The sequence below is a fragment of the Corvus hawaiiensis genome, chromosome 2, assembly GCF_020740725.1.
Source record: "Corvus hawaiiensis isolate bCorHaw1 chromosome 2, bCorHaw1.pri.cur, whole genome shotgun sequence".
Taxonomy (NCBI): domain Eukaryota; kingdom Metazoa; phylum Chordata; class Aves; order Passeriformes; family Corvidae; genus Corvus; species Corvus hawaiiensis.
The window spans coordinates 82,639,307-82,654,499 of NC_063214.1; the positions used below are offsets into that span (position 1 = coordinate 82,639,307).

The 15,193-nt window shown below is 40.5% G+C and overlaps 1 protein-coding gene across 5 annotated transcripts in view; it reads left to right on the forward strand.

The window, feature by feature from the left end:
- The window catches only part of FARP1 (FERM, ARH/RhoGEF and pleckstrin domain protein 1), a 205,038-nt gene that overhangs the window by 138,768 nt on the left and 51,077 nt on the right, over positions 1 to 15,193 (forward strand). For all 5 annotated transcript variants that reach the window (XM_048295831.1, XM_048295826.1, XM_048295827.1 and 2 more), the window contains exons 4-9: positions 1,248 to 1,290; positions 2,396 to 2,474; positions 4,903 to 5,000; positions 10,310 to 10,424; positions 11,588 to 11,735; positions 14,856 to 14,951. In XM_048295831.1, the coding sequence (XP_048151788.1) occupies positions 1,248 to 1,290; positions 2,396 to 2,474; positions 4,903 to 5,000; positions 10,310 to 10,424; positions 11,588 to 11,735; positions 14,856 to 14,951 (579 nt within the window). The remainder of the gene's footprint in view (positions 1 to 1,247; positions 1,291 to 2,395; positions 2,475 to 4,902; positions 5,001 to 10,309; positions 10,425 to 11,587; positions 11,736 to 14,855; positions 14,952 to 15,193) is intronic.

Consider the following 15,193-nt stretch of genomic DNA (forward strand, 5'->3'; position numbering starts at 1 on the left):
AGTAACATTAGTGTATGAGAAAGGGCAGGGCCATGAGGTGTCTGCTAATTGGAATTACTCATATTAGCAATGATAAAAATGGCACATGGCATTGGAGCAGTTAACAGCAGTGACACAGGCCTGCTCCTGTCTGGCTTCTCAGGTGATTTTAGGGAATGGATATTTTGAGTATGTTTCAGTCTCTGCATAATCTAAAATTATTAAAGGTCGAAGAAGTAATAATTTTAATACATACTCTTTTTCTAGAGGAGGACTCCATTAATTTGGCTTTTAATGTCTTTAACCTTTGTGGTGGTTGTAGGGTGTTCTTCCACAAATTCCAGATGTCTTCAAGGGAGGCCCTGTGCAATTTAGTGAGATAACAAAATATAAATCATGGGCATGGGTAGTTACCAGTTGAGGACTACGACCTGTCTCCAGGCCCTGTGACTCATCTGGCTTTTACCTTCTGCGTGATTGTCCCTTGGCTTTCTGTAACGTTTTGCCCCAGTCTTTCTGACTTGAAACTGCAGGCTGGGGGGATAGGCTCTCAAAACTGTATTTCCCCCCACTATGTCGCTTTTGAAAGCTGAAAGACCCACACACTGTCCTAGAAAATGGGTTGTCAAGTGAACTACCACCTTGTGCTGTTGTCTGCTTTACACCTGTGATCTGAACAGCCATTCCTTCTGCAGGTGGTGGGAGGGAGGCTGCTTTATCTCCATGGAGCTCAGCAACGGAGCTCCACATTTATGCCCAGACCGCACACTGGGATTCCTATTAGGTCCCTCATACCAGGAGGCTGCTGCCATCTCATTTCTCCATTTGTCCAGCATTCCCAGCCTCAAAGGCATGGAAAACCTCCATTCACTTCCCTTTCTCAAGATTAATCAGGGTTTGGAACTCAATGACTATGTAAGACTGTCTTTTCCTAAACTCCTCATTTCAGCTGCTCTTTCCACAAAATTAATGGTTCCTGACCACATGTTCTGTGATTGTTGGTGTCTGAGACAAGTGAGGGGGAGATTTCCTCACTGTTTCCCAGCTCCCTGAATCTCTACTGCTTTGAAAGCTGTGCCCATTAACAGTGCTGTTTCCTGAGCATCTCCCAGAATTTCGGGGAGAAAACCCACCATGTATAATTAAGGAAAGCATAATGACCACACTGGAAAAAATAAGTAAGTAACTGATAATCTAGGTATTTCAATTAAAAATGCTCCTCTGGAAGTTTGTCTAGAGATGATAACACCACCTTCTTTTGTTTTCAGGTGTGGCTCGATCTTTTGAAGCCTGTTATGAAACAGATTAGAAGTAAGTACTTCCTTGTTGACATTTCGTTGCTCAGTCTGAGAGTACTTGAATAAATTAGGACTCTGTCGGTTGCAATCTTTATGTTCTCAACCTTCTGCACTAAATTTTGTTGGAATTATTTTTTTGTTTCCAGCCTATCCTTAAAAGATGCACCTGTGAAGTTATGTCACATGAGCATATGAACGGGCTGACCCCACCCCATAGGAGGCTGGGGTTTAGTCAGTCACTAGAAGAGGCACTAGTGGCAATGGAGGGAACAATTTTGTAGAGAAAAAGGGGGCAGTAAAAGAAGGACTAAAGGAACATACATTGCTGACTGGTAGTAGCAGGAATCAGAATGGAAGAAAAAGAACAGGAAAACTTTATTACTGGAAAGGAGCTAGGAGATGTATTACAATTGTGTGGGACATTGCTGCAGAACCTGGGACTGTTGGAGACCAAGAGAAGGAAACAGTTGGGATATGGGAAGTTACAGTGGGTGGTGGGAAAGAACAGGAAATTGTAAACAGCCACCAGCTCTGGAAAGAGTAGAAGTGAACAGGAAAGGTTCTGGTTATTTTGTTTCTCTGTCAAATATCACCCAAGTTCTTAATTCATTGAGCTTTGCCATTGAGATTCAGTTTTTCTAGGTGCTTTTCTGGTCATATTAGTCTGAGTGTGTGCTCTGGCACCTCTCCCTCTCACAAGACAGGGACGCAATGATCCTTTTGTCACTGGTCATACTTGTAAGAGTTGGAATGAATGTGCTGTTCTTAAAACAGAAATAGTAATTTGCTAGTCAACTTAAAAAAGTGGAGTGTATTTCAGCTCTCTCCTGTTCTGAAACAAGGAGAGTAGATACACATATATTTTATTGGATCAACTGATGTAATTACTAAAAACGTACTTGGTTTTAGCAGAATAGCCCTTGACCAAGTTATTGTTCTCTTTTATTGTGTGTGAATTTTATTGGGCAGTTTCCAAATATCCTGCATACCAACAAAGGACAAGAGGTTAGCATGTCAGTATGCACTTCAGGTTACACGAATCATCCCTTGGACATCATTGTGCATATTTGGCCAGCATGTTATTGATGTTTGTTAACTTCCTGTGACATTTTCCCTAGGACCGAAGCATGTTGTTGTAAAATTTGTGGTAAAATTCTTCCCACCTGACCATGCTCAGCTGCAGGAGGAACTGACAAGGTTAGTAGCTGCATGACTATTTCTTCTTGTTAAATCTCTGATGGACAGAGGGGAGAGAACATTGAATTTGAGATGACTGGGTGAGGATTAATGACTGCCTCTTACTTTTAGCTTGGTATTATTTGTCCCAGCCTTGAATGCACCTGAAAAAATGGGCCCTAAGATTCAGCTGCAGTCTGTGCTGAGAGGTTCTGCAAAGTCCAGGAGTCTTTTGCCTCCTTGGATATGGAGTCCTGGGAGAGCTTTACTAATCCCAAGAGAGGTCAGTTTGGCAACAGAGTTCTCTGTTTGGCATGATCAAGTCATGTATTGGCACCCTGGGGTACCCCTCTGCTAAGGGACATGTGTGACTCTGCACCCTCATTTGGGGGAGAGCTGTTTTCTGTGAATTGCCAATTTGCAGCAGCATTGGACCCTGTCTGTATAGCCAACACAAGTGCCAAAGGTTTGCACAGGTGGAAGTGTGACTTTGGAAATGGAAAAATGCAAAGGAGAAGGAATAAAATGAAAAATAAGAATGTAGAGAAAGACACGTACATATGCGGACAGAGTACCTTAAATACTAATGCTTAAATGCTTTTCAGTACATTTCAAAAACTTCACTTAAGCTTTGAATTTCCCACTGTATTGGCACAAAGAGTCCTATTTTTCTGTGAGTAAATATGTGTATGAGAGACCTGTTAAGGTTCTTTCTCACTATCAGGTCCTTCCTTTATGGTCAGAAGCATTGTTTTGTCTTTTCACTCTTTTTCTGGTCTACAGTATCACTAGTTCTTAATTACATGTTTCTGTTCAGATTCAGAATTTTCACTATTAGTTTTTATTTTCAATCTTCTCACAAGACAAAGTCCTCTTTTGCAAAGAGCTCTGGTGTCCTTATGACTTGTATTATAAAGAACAAGTCCACTTCTGTGATGTTCTGTTTATCTTTGTCATGTTTTATTTTGGTAATAGAGCATTGGAATAAAAAAAATATATTGATATCTCTTGATGGCCTAGAAAGAGAAAAGTAGAAATGTAGGGTAGGAAGAAGGAGTATTTACTTGGTAAAGACTAAAGAATAAAAGAGAGAGTAAAAAGAATAAAGGGATGAATGAAAACTCAAAATGTGATGTTATTAACGAAACATTCCTGTTTCTGAATAGATATTCTGCATATCAGTTTCTTAGTATGTGAACTGTAAATTAATTTTTGGTGATCTCTCTCTGTATCTGGAGATGTGTCTGTTAATCCTAATGACTTTTTATGGTTAGATTTTAAATATGTATGCTAAGGGACTTGATATATACACAGCAATGTGTAGGATGTGAAAGCATACACACGGGGAACTGCTTCATCACTTGAAGAAGAGACTATAAGATTTTTGTGCTGTGTTCCTCTACCAGGGTGAATTTTGTATGGGTAGACAGATGTCTGCAGGTTTCAAAAGGACATTATGTAGATCTGCTGTATTATTTCAGTTTGTACATACGTGGTACTTTTCCATACTCCTCAAATCAGCTTGCCCTTTTCATTTAGTGGACCTACATCTTCTCATTCAGAAACTCACTGTTCAAATGAGAGCTTTTCTCTAAACCTATAAAAATCTGGTCTTACTAAAATTATTGAGATCCTTGTATAAGTTCTCCAGAGGAGCTGCAGCCTTTGGAAGGCTTGTTAAGGTGTGTCTCACCACTTCAGGTTTCACACCAGCTGTAGGAGAAATAAATGCCCATTGCTAGCTTTTTTGGTTTTTTTGGAGGGAAGAATTGGATACAGAGTGGAACTAAGCCATTTCAATTTCTGTTGAAGCTAAAAGAAATTTAAATTTTGAAATAATGTCTTGGACTTCTGTTGTCTCAGCATTTAAACTGGCAATGTAGAATTGCCCTGCATGGCTGAAATGGTTTGGAGGCAATGTTAGAAAGGGCTGGTACATGGACAGTGCAGATATTAGGGCCACAAAGGTATCAGAGCTAGCTAGCTAGCTAGAGTTGTTTGATCAAGATTTTGTGCCTCATTCCCAAGTGAGAGCCAAGGTGGAAGTTTAGAGTTCACTTTGTATTCTACAAGAACCAACTGAGAACTCTAAATCACTGGTTTATCTGTCATTTCTTCATGGTTAGAAGCAGCTGCATTATCTCTTGCCGAGGACTTAATAGCTGTCACATTTGCTAGCACTGTCATATCTTGTTGCTCTGGTTCCAAGGGAGGGAGGAAGAGAGAAAAAGAGAGTTATCTTGGTTTTTCAAAGCAGCCACCATGTACAGCTCTAATGGCAGTAATACAGTATCTGTTGGGGTTTATTTAGCCTCTAAACTTAGGTAATTCAGATCACTTCTGTAGATTCCAAAAAGTGAAGGGAACGTGCAGTCAAAGCCAGAGCTGGTATATTTTCCCCTCTTTCCCTCCTGCTTTGTGTAACTCTTTGTTCACTTTTGTTTTGCAGGTACCTATTTGCACTGCAAGTGAAGCAGGACCTGGCACAGGGAAGGCTAACATGTAATGATACCAGCACTGCCCTCCTAATCTCACATATAGTACAGTGTAAGTTCTCTTTTCTCTTCTTTCCAGACCGATAAACAGGATGATTGGCTGGACATGCTTTGCAGGGTTACCTGTTAGTAGCTGCTGTAGGGACAGTTTTAAGCCATATGGATAATTTATTGTACTTCTGTATAATGGTGTTCAAATACAGATAATTTACTGTTTCAGATAAAGAAGAGTTTCTGGTCTCTGGATTTGAATTTTCAAAGCATTTGATGGGCTGCCAAAGATGATTTAAAAAGTAGACTTTGCAGGCAGTGGCAGACATTGAATTCTGCTGAAATCCCATTTTATTATACTTTGCATCATATCAGCAGGGTATTCAAATTCCTGGAGATCTGTATGCTGTCTAGAGAATGTAGTAAATAAACATGCTTAGAATGCCAGACTAAATCACAGTCCTAAGAGGAAACTGATAGGGAAGAAAAGAAAACAATCGATTTTAAACCCCCCCCCTTTTTTTTTTTAATTGCAAAGTATGCATAATAACACAGCAGAATCATACATTAATTCTGTTCATGACATCAAAGCTTCTTTTAGCTTCCGCATCACTTGAAAGACAGTATATGTTTTCCCTTTCAAAACTTTATGGATACTCATCTTGAGAATAACATTAGGAAAAACCACTTAGCAGCAAGTATAATGGTTGTAATAGATGTTGTTTTGAATGATCTTTGTACAATTCAGTATTGTGTACTTCCACTGTAATGCTGTTGTATGGAAATTACAGTCAAAGGCATTTGGAAGCTCTTTGGAGGTGAATAGATAAATCTCAAGATCCTTTGTCATAGTCTGTTAGAGTGTTAGGGCGGTTTCTCATCAACTGCTGTTGGAAAGGCAGGTATTTTGTGGTACTGTTTGCTATGGTCATTATTGACCAGTGTGACTGAGTAGTAGTAAGAAGCTGTGAAATTCTGTAGTCCTCATACCATTTTAAAATTGAGTATTTTGGCAGCACAGACTTAAAAAAAATGAAATCCTTGCCTAGTGAGATTTTTGTCTCTTAGTTTTTCCCGTTACAGTGTCCAGCAATCCAGCTGTATTTCTTTTCTTGGTTAAGCTAGTTCTGACTTTCTTTCATCTCAGGCAATAAAAAAAATCTTGATCATTTGGGGAAATTGAGTCTCATTTGCTAAACTGCATTCCAGGAGGCTGAGTTTTCCTACTAAATGTCTGTGCACCAGAGAAAATTGTTGAGGAGTGCATGTGTCTCTCTTCATTTGAGGTATTGCTTTCTGATCATATTCTCTTGAGCACTTATACTTTCTATGCGTTGTTTTCCTTATTATCTCTGCTTGGATCCTATTTCATGTCTTACTTGGACCTTTTTAATTACTAAAGTTCTTCACTGAGCTGTCTTCAGCTCGGGAGTCCAAACGGTTCAGAGTGCAACTGCTAGCTTGTTTTCCTAATGCAACAGCATAAGAGGATAAAATACAGGATGTCCTTTCACCTTTACAAGGTGTCTGTGTCCCTCTGCTCCACAGTTAAACTCAAATTTAATTCCATGGATTTTCAAAATTCCTCCATTACACACCTGTGCAGGCTGGTGAGAAGCACTCATTTCCAAGGTGTGCAGAGTGGCAAATTATCACCATTGCTCTTGTGCTAATGAGATGCATTACATTGTTGGATTATATAATTTTCTGCAGTTTGCTTGAAGTGATCATGGTGCATTTGAAATTTCTGTCCCTTTCACTTGTGACCTTGAGGTGCAGAGTGATTCTGAACTGGGATTTTAGGGCTCAAGTAGTACTCTCCTTAAGTGGTAAGCTAAGAGCAAGGTAAGCTACTTTTGTACTGAAAAACAGAATCTTTTCATTGTGTCAGAAGAGAGAGAAGAGCTTCATCATGCAGAAGTGAAACAGTGTTCACAGAATCTGAACTGCCATTTTGGGCAGAGGGAAGTTGTGCCTCATGGTGCACCTGAAGTGCTTCCCCTCCACGTCTCCTGACTGTAATCTGGCCCCTTTTTTTGCTGTTCATGATTTTCCCCCTCTCCCTTTTTTTGCATAGGAGTGTTTGCTAGAAACCTCTGCTAGAAGTTTGCAGTTGTCTTTTTTATTTGTCCGTCTTGTATCTCATGAACGTTTTTCTGTGAAAATTTTCTCTGGCAAGAGTCTATAGCTATATCTTACCTGCATGGCTGTCTTTATTTATTTCGTCTCTAGCTTATTTTTCAGTAGTAAAAAAAATATGTATTTGTCTGCAATAAAAATCAAAGTAAACAGATGATAAGAGTGATGGTGTCAAAGGGGAAAGATTGAGAATGCAGGTTAGTTATTGTATGTCTTACTAATGCTGTGCCAATGAGCAGTTTCCATGGGGAATACCTTATTCCAGGAGGCCCATATATTATGTATGCAAGCTTATGTCAATGCTATAGACTGTTACTTATCATAAAATCATAATATGACAGCAAATAGGTTTCTGCTAAATTAGCGTGTATATTACAGAATGAAATTTATATTTGAAACACTCAAAAATACCTTAAAAGCATTGTAAAAAGTGTTAGAAGTGAGAGGACACTTGGGTACTGCAAACGATGCAGTACAGTGAGTGTGTGATGTATGAAGATGGACTGACCATGAGCTAGCGTGTGCCCAGGTGGCCAAGAAGGCCAATGTCATCCTGGCCTCTATCAAGAATAGTGTGGCCAGCGTCAGTGTCATCAGGGCAGTGATTTTGTGTCCCCCTGTACTCCGCACTGGTGAGGCCCCACCTCAAATCCTGTGTTCAGTTTTGTGTCCCTCAGAAAGACACTGAGGTGCTGGATTGTGTCCAGAGAAGGTCAAGGAAGATGGGGAAGGTTCTGGAGCACAAGTCTTATTAGGAGCAGCTGAGGGAGCTGAGATTGTTTAGGCTGGAGAAAAGGAGGATTGGGTGGGCCTTATTGCTCTCTACAATTGCCTGAAAGGAGGGTGTAGCCAGGTGGGGGTTGGCCTCTTCTCCCAGGTAACTAGTGATAAGACAATAGGAAATGGCCTCAAGTTGTACCAGGGAAGGTTTAGATTGGATACTAGGAGAAATTTCTTCATGAAAAGAAGAAATTCAAGCATTGGAACAGGTTTCCCCAGGAAGTGGTGGAGTCACCATCACTGGAGGTATTTAAAATAAATGTAAATGTGGCACTTGGGGACATGGTTACAGGTGGACTTGGCAGTGCTGGCTTAGCAGTTGGACTCAATCATCTTAGAGGTCTTTTCCAAATGAAGCAGTTCTATGATTCCGTGGTAAGAGGAAAAGAGCTGAAATACAAAGTGTTAGACATACCAGAAATGCTACTACAGACAGAATACAGCATGATGTAATGCACTTGCAAGGTAAGTGATGGAGAAAAACCATCAGCAGTATAAATAAGTCTTTGGTTAAATCACAACAAAAGATTTTAAAGAATAGTTACATGTGAGGCTGACAATATTTACAATATAACTTCCTCTCATTCTCAACGGAGTGCTACTAGAAAGTCATTTAAGGTGGAAAAGGAGGGTAAGGAGGGAAGTAAAAGCTTGTTGAGTATGAGGTCAGAGAGAACAAATTCAGCAGTAACTTAAAATTAGACAATTTTGATAATGGGTAATGGATTAGCAGTCGAAAAATGCTGAGAACATTTTAGAAATCATGTAGAGGTGGAGAAAGAGTCTTCTGTACTGTTGACTCTGAAAAAAGCCCTGCAGGAGGTGTGTTAAGCTCATCTGTGTACACAGACATAGGGGTTTTGAACTGCATTTTGAAGAATCCAGGCCCATATTATTTGAGGTGTTGCAAACTTAGGTGGGTTTATGGCTTCAATAAAGAACAGAAACTTGCCTTTTATTTGAGTTAGGATTAAAAACAGACCCTGAAGATTTGTGAGTCTGGGATGAGTAAAATTGGAAGGAGAGAGCTGTTTCTGAGATGGGGATAAACAGGACAATTTTAAAAAAGGAAATTCTCAAAGGTTCTGTAGTATTTCTACCGTTTTAAGGAATGATTGAGAACAGATGGGGTGAATGAGGGGGTGGAAATCAGAGAGTCTCAGCTTTCAGCTCTTTTCCACCTCTGACCTTCAAAGCAAAAAAATGTCATCATGTGTCTGCAGGCAGTTTGGGTCAAAAAAGCTACTGCTCTGTCATTCTTAGATGCTTTGGTTCCTCATTTTCAGTGCCTACACAAGGCTGTTGCTTTCCCTCTGCATTTAAGGTACATCTGATCCCAGTTTGCAGAAATACAGCGTTTTAAATGTGTTCTAAAACCTTTCCTCTTTCTGAACATACTTAGTTTGAACAGAACTGGATTAACGGTTCATTTACATGGGCGGAACTGGGGTGAGGATGAAGCAGGTGTATCTGAGCTTGGGTCTGTCATATCCTCGGTCAACTGTGTAGCAACATGTCTGACTGCAACCTGCATTTAATTTGAGGGCACTGTATTTTAATTTCCCTGGCGTTGCCAAGGTAGCAGCCTTTGTTGCAGCGATGTTGCTATTACTCCATCAGGTTTGCAGGCAGAAGCTGCTATGCCTGTTCAGTGAAAAAACTAATAGCAAGACTCAGAGACATTCCAAGAATAGCAGGCAACAAGATAGTAATTTGGCACCCACAGATAGTTTGCCTGCCCCTCACCCTCACACCTGCCATAAAAAGGAAATTTCACTGAATGGGCTGCAAAATGGAAGGTGGGTGTGCCATACTGTTGCACACACAGTGTTGAATAACTGCAACAGATGGAAGCAGCTTTGAGGAGGAGGAAGACAGAATGTGTCTCATACTGCTGCAGAATTAGAGGAAGACAAATGTTTCATAATCCCATGAGGTGGATTACAAGCCTGTGTTCGAACAAGCAAACAGAACCATCTTCCTGACTTTCTCTCAGAGGTTACTGTGTGGGACATGGGTCTGGAGAGGAAGCTGGTGTTTGGCTGCTCCATGGAAAGGCAGCTGAGCACCATGAGAGAGTGTGAGAGAGATGGATGAGTTCTGCTCAGTTAGTGCTGCCCTCTGTGTTACCCCTGCCCTTATCCCCCACACAAGTAAAGGTAGCCCTGATGGCTTCATCTCTTCAGTTGACATCCAACAACTTACTTGGTTGTGGTAGATGGGAGAAATCCTTGGGCTTCTTCTCTCATGTTGAATACTAACACAGAAGAGAAGAGAGTAATGTGTGGAAGATAATGTAGTGGGAATCTGAATCATAAAACCATGACACAGGTTGCAAGGAACTACGTTTGCTTCTCTGCCCTCTTCCCAACTGTCCTGGTCTTTTGGATTGACCAGATTATTTAGATGCAATAAAGTGTTTTAATAGACTTCTCTTAATATTCTCCACAGCTGAGATTGGGGATTTTGATGAAACCATAGATCGTGAACACTTAGCGAAGAACAAGTATATACCTCATCAAGAAGCACTAGAAGACAAAATCATGGAATTTCACCGTAACCACATGTAAGACTTTTTTGGTTTTATTATTGGCCTTCTTTTTCTGCAGAGTTGTTCTAACTGTAAGTATATGCTAGATCTGAAGTACAAAAGAGGTCTGGACCTCTGAGTTTCTCAAACATTGCTTCTCAGAAACTGTTAAAGTCTATGAACTTTCTGAAGGTTACTCTTGCCTTTTTCCCATCGTCATAACAAGATGTTCAAAGCGCAATTGATTCGATATTCATTCAAGCATGCTGTTATTTTACAGTCTATTTCATACAAAATGCTTCACTGCTGATTTTGTGCATGCAGGTATGATTGCAAATCACGACTGATCAGTCAGGCACTTCTGACAGTAGTCTTTTGTTTTCAAGGACACAATGTTGCCTTTCAACCTTTCTGTGCTGTATTTTGAGATAGGTTGAAGAAGGGGTTTAGTGATAGTTTTAGGTAAAGCACAGAGTACTTGCAGAATTAGGGATTTGGGGGAGCAGAATTCAAGATGATAATGCAAATTGTATCCTAATGTCTGGAGGAAAGACCTGTACTAGGAAGAATATGAACAGAAGTACCAATAAGGCACAGAAAAGTATTTTTTAGCTGTTGAGAACACTTCAAGACGTGAACAGTTTCATTTTTGAGCTAGGTTGAATAATAGGTGAGTGGTAGTGATTTCTGCGGCAGTAATAATCAAAGCTTTGCGTAATTTCATCACAATTAATGTGGTGCTTATAGCTTCCCAAGATTTATGGTAAGGTTTTGATGCCTTCTGTTTTACTTCATTGTGGTATTACATTCCCTTTTACAATGAATAGCATCATTGCATGCTTCCAGTCATGATTTTTTTTTAGGAATATGGCATGTTTTCCAGTGGAAAAAACAAAGGGAGGTAGTAAATTCTGTTAGAGCTAATGGTTTGAAATCTAGCTGTATCAAGTGTCTCAGAACTGGAGCAGTCAAAATTTGTAATAGACTGTAAAATCTGTGTGTTCTTTGATATTTGTTTAGAGTAAGTTGTTGTTCTAGCTGGTACAAGTCTGGGGACGTAGCAAAAAACCATACAGATACTATACCTCTGACAGTTTTCAGTCTCTTTGATCAAATGTCTCTTTGTTCTCTGGAGGACCTCTTGATCTCTATTAAAAGGTGCGACAAGCTTGTGAGTGTTCTCTGTTTTCTTTCTCAAGGGGACAGACACCAGCAGAGTCTGATTTCCAGCTTTTGGAGATTGCCCGTCGGCTGGAGATGTACGGGATACGCTTGCATCCAGCCAAGGACAGGGAGGGGACAAAAATCAACCTGGCTGTTGCCAACACAGGCATTCTGGTGTTTCAGGTTAGAGCTGCTTGGGACATGATTCTGTACTTCATAAAGCAGAGAGATTTCTGACAGCAGTAAGAATGCAGGAACTCAGCCATGTATGTCTACAAGTATTCAGTTGGGAAAAGGCAGGAACTTCCAAAATTTTTTCTAGGAATGATCTTAAACCTGTTGTAGCTGCATTAGGTCCTGCATTAGGTAGGGACTCCTACCTTATGTGAATGTGCAGTGTAGAACCCCATCTGCGTCCACAATGTGCTGTTCAAGATGCAAACTGGGCCATGGCTCACAGTTTGCAGGTTGGTTATGCTGGCTTCTCCTACATGTAGGAGCAGGTAGGTCTTGCAGGCATAGTGCGTATTAAATGGGTGAGAAGCAGAGACAAGTAAAACAACAGACATCTGGAATCCACGCAGAAGGGTGAAGGCAGTAAATATAAGCTCTCTGTAGTGTTACTTTGTTAGAATTCTTACAATTTTCTTGACCAGCCTTGGCCATTGTACCTTTGCTAAATCCATGAATCTTACTTCCTTCCCTTAAAGATCCGAAGTGTTTTCCTTCTGTTTTTTTCCTGTCCTTTCCTACCCCAGTCAGTCTAGTAAATATTCATGAAGCATCGTTAGTAAATTTATCAAATTCTCATTCTGCTGTTCCCCTTAGATAAATAATAAATTGGGCTTTTACAATTGTGAAGCTACAGGTAGTCAGCTGGTGTCAACTGCTTTCACTTTAGATGCTTACCTCACTCTGTGTTAAAAACAGTCAGTAAGCTGTTCTTCAAAATATCCCTTTTTACAGTTGTCTAAAAAGACTATTCATTTTAACATTTTGACTATAATCAAAATACTAGTATTTCCAGCCTTACAAAGTACTTTGAGTCCTTTCATAAAGAAAAGTAACAGCAACAAACAAGTCCAGAAATGTCTGACCCAAATGCTGTGAGATCAGAGTTTAAAATACCCAACCAACCAAAAAGAGGCAGCAAATTAAAAAGATCCCTGATCTTTTTAAGTGAGGTAGTAGTAGAACCCCAAAACTGAAGCATGAGAACACTAGGATGTTGTTAGAAATGCACGTAACTCAAGCAATTGTATGTTCGGGCCCTTCCCTGAGAGAGGTATCTTTTCAGCTTTTTACCGGCTAGCGCTCGTAGTTCAATGCCTTAGAAAGCCTCGAGCAACCCAGAGAGGTAGCACGGGCAATCCAGCATTTCAGTAGCTCTAAAATCGGTACCTGTATCAGCTGCAAAGCTGATACCACCAGCAGAAGCAAAGAGGGAGAAATATAGCTCTCTGCTCGCCTAATTTCCCGCAGTTAGATGCTTTCAAAAAGAAACAGGCAACAAGAGACGTTCGCAGAAAGAGTTGCAAAGCCACAGAGGATGGGCCCCGTCTTGTGTCCTTCTTTTATTGGGAGAAGGGGAAAGGGGCGGACTGGGGGCGGACCCGGGGTGAGCGGCCAATCAGACACTGCTGAGGAGTCTGAGTTACATTTGGCTTTGCCCGTGCTTGGAACAAAGGAGCTCGGAGCCCGTGGCAGAGGCAAGTGTCTTGGGGAGGGGAGGGGAGGGGAGGGGAAGCTCAGAAGAGGCAGCAACACTTCCCCTGCTCCCCCACAGCATTTTCATCAGCTGAATTAATGAATTGCCAAGACTTATAAATTAAGACTGTCTTCAAGGTGGAAGTATCTATCCACAGAAAGCAGCATGGACCTCAGAGTCCCAGCAGACAGCTGGGATCCTTCCGTAAAGTGTAGCTGCAGGTTGATGGCCTGAGGGTTGATTTGTCAAGGTCTGAAGTCATCTCTTCTTGACCTAATGTGTTTGGAACTTCCAAAACAGTTTTGTTTTGTTTTCAAAGTTTCTGAAAAGCTTGGAAATTTTACTGGGTCAAGCTCCAAGACTGAATACTGAAAAGGAAGTCGGGCCCTGACCTGCTGGAGTCTGCCCAGCAATTGGCGTCTGTCACTGGGCTTAGGGTGTCCTTCAACCACTTTATAGGTCAAGGGCTAAGTTCTTACTTTTATTTTGGTTATAACTGATAGAAATTGAAATATGAGGATCTCCTTAGAATGACCCCAATGAATGTAAAGGTTCACTCACAAACGGCATAAGCTGTAGTCAGACTTATTTTAAAGTCTGCCATTTATTTAGAAATCAGTGTCAGTGCTGCTGATTATTTTAAGTAGATTAATTATGTGATTCTAAGACAGCTGGCTGACTTAGCAGAGATCATTACACTGTCATTACTCCTACAGCTGTCTGGTGATGGCGCCCAAATCAATGTGGTTTTCTGCATTTAGCAATCCTGTAGTAGTTCTCTGAAACTTCTGTGCTGTGCTCTAGGAATACTTGTATTGAAGTCTTCATTGAACAAACTGCTGTAAGCAATATTTTAAAATAACACCCCCATTACCTGCTGACATAGATTAAGAATGAAACTTCTGAAGGGTAGGGGCTAATGATGTAGTGGCAGGGAGTTGGAGTATTACGAAAATAATTTCCTTCTTGCTGTTTGCTTATGGTATTGGTTGCTTTTTCCCAGAAAACCATTTTGTGGCTCTTCAGAGACAAATAATTTGTTTAGATTGCTTTTGCTTCTGGTACTCCCTATGAAAGGTCAAAACACACACAGTATTTTGTACTTCCAATACAAAACTTGTAGTTTTCCACAGTTAAGCAATATTTAAAGGGATATTTGTTTTGCGCTGCAGACACACAAAGAGGGAGGAAATCTACTTCATCAAAGTGAGGTGACATGTCTGCATTCTTTGTCACTGGTGGAAATAGAGTGAGGCACCGTTGGAAGGTGATTTAGTCCACAGAAAATCTTGAATCTGCATAGTGGCACAAGATAGCAGAATCTGGTGCACTCTGTCTTGTGATACTGGGTTGGATATTTTCACAGTAACTCACTATACCTAGTCCTGTATTGCAAGAGTTTAACCATAAGTGCCTGCCTTCAGTCATAGCACCAGATGTTTATGGTTTGCATTACCAGAGGAAGAATTATAAGAAGTACCATCATTTCAAGTTAAGTGAACAGATGATTAATTTATGACAAGCTTTCTTTAGTGGTTTAGATTTTTCCATTCAGATCTGAAATTATTAAACCCAGCTGGCTTTGTTCTCTGTAGGGTCACACCAAGATCAATGCCTTCAACTGGGCTAAGGTTCGAAAGCTGAGCTTCAAGAGGAAACGTTTTCTTATCAAACTACGGCCTGATGTGAATGTAAGTCCTTGTTAGGAATTGATGAAGTTGACAAAAGGTTATTTGGTAAATTTCTACTCACAGATTGCACGTGGTTTTTATCACCTCATGAATACTTTAATTGCTTATGTTCACTGTTGGTACTGTGCACATCAACCTGGCATCTCTGGTGAGCAGTCCTAGCAAAGGACGTGTAAACTGAATCAATCATAATAGAATGTCCCAGAGTCATCTTCTGGTTGTGACTTTGGTACTCTATCAAT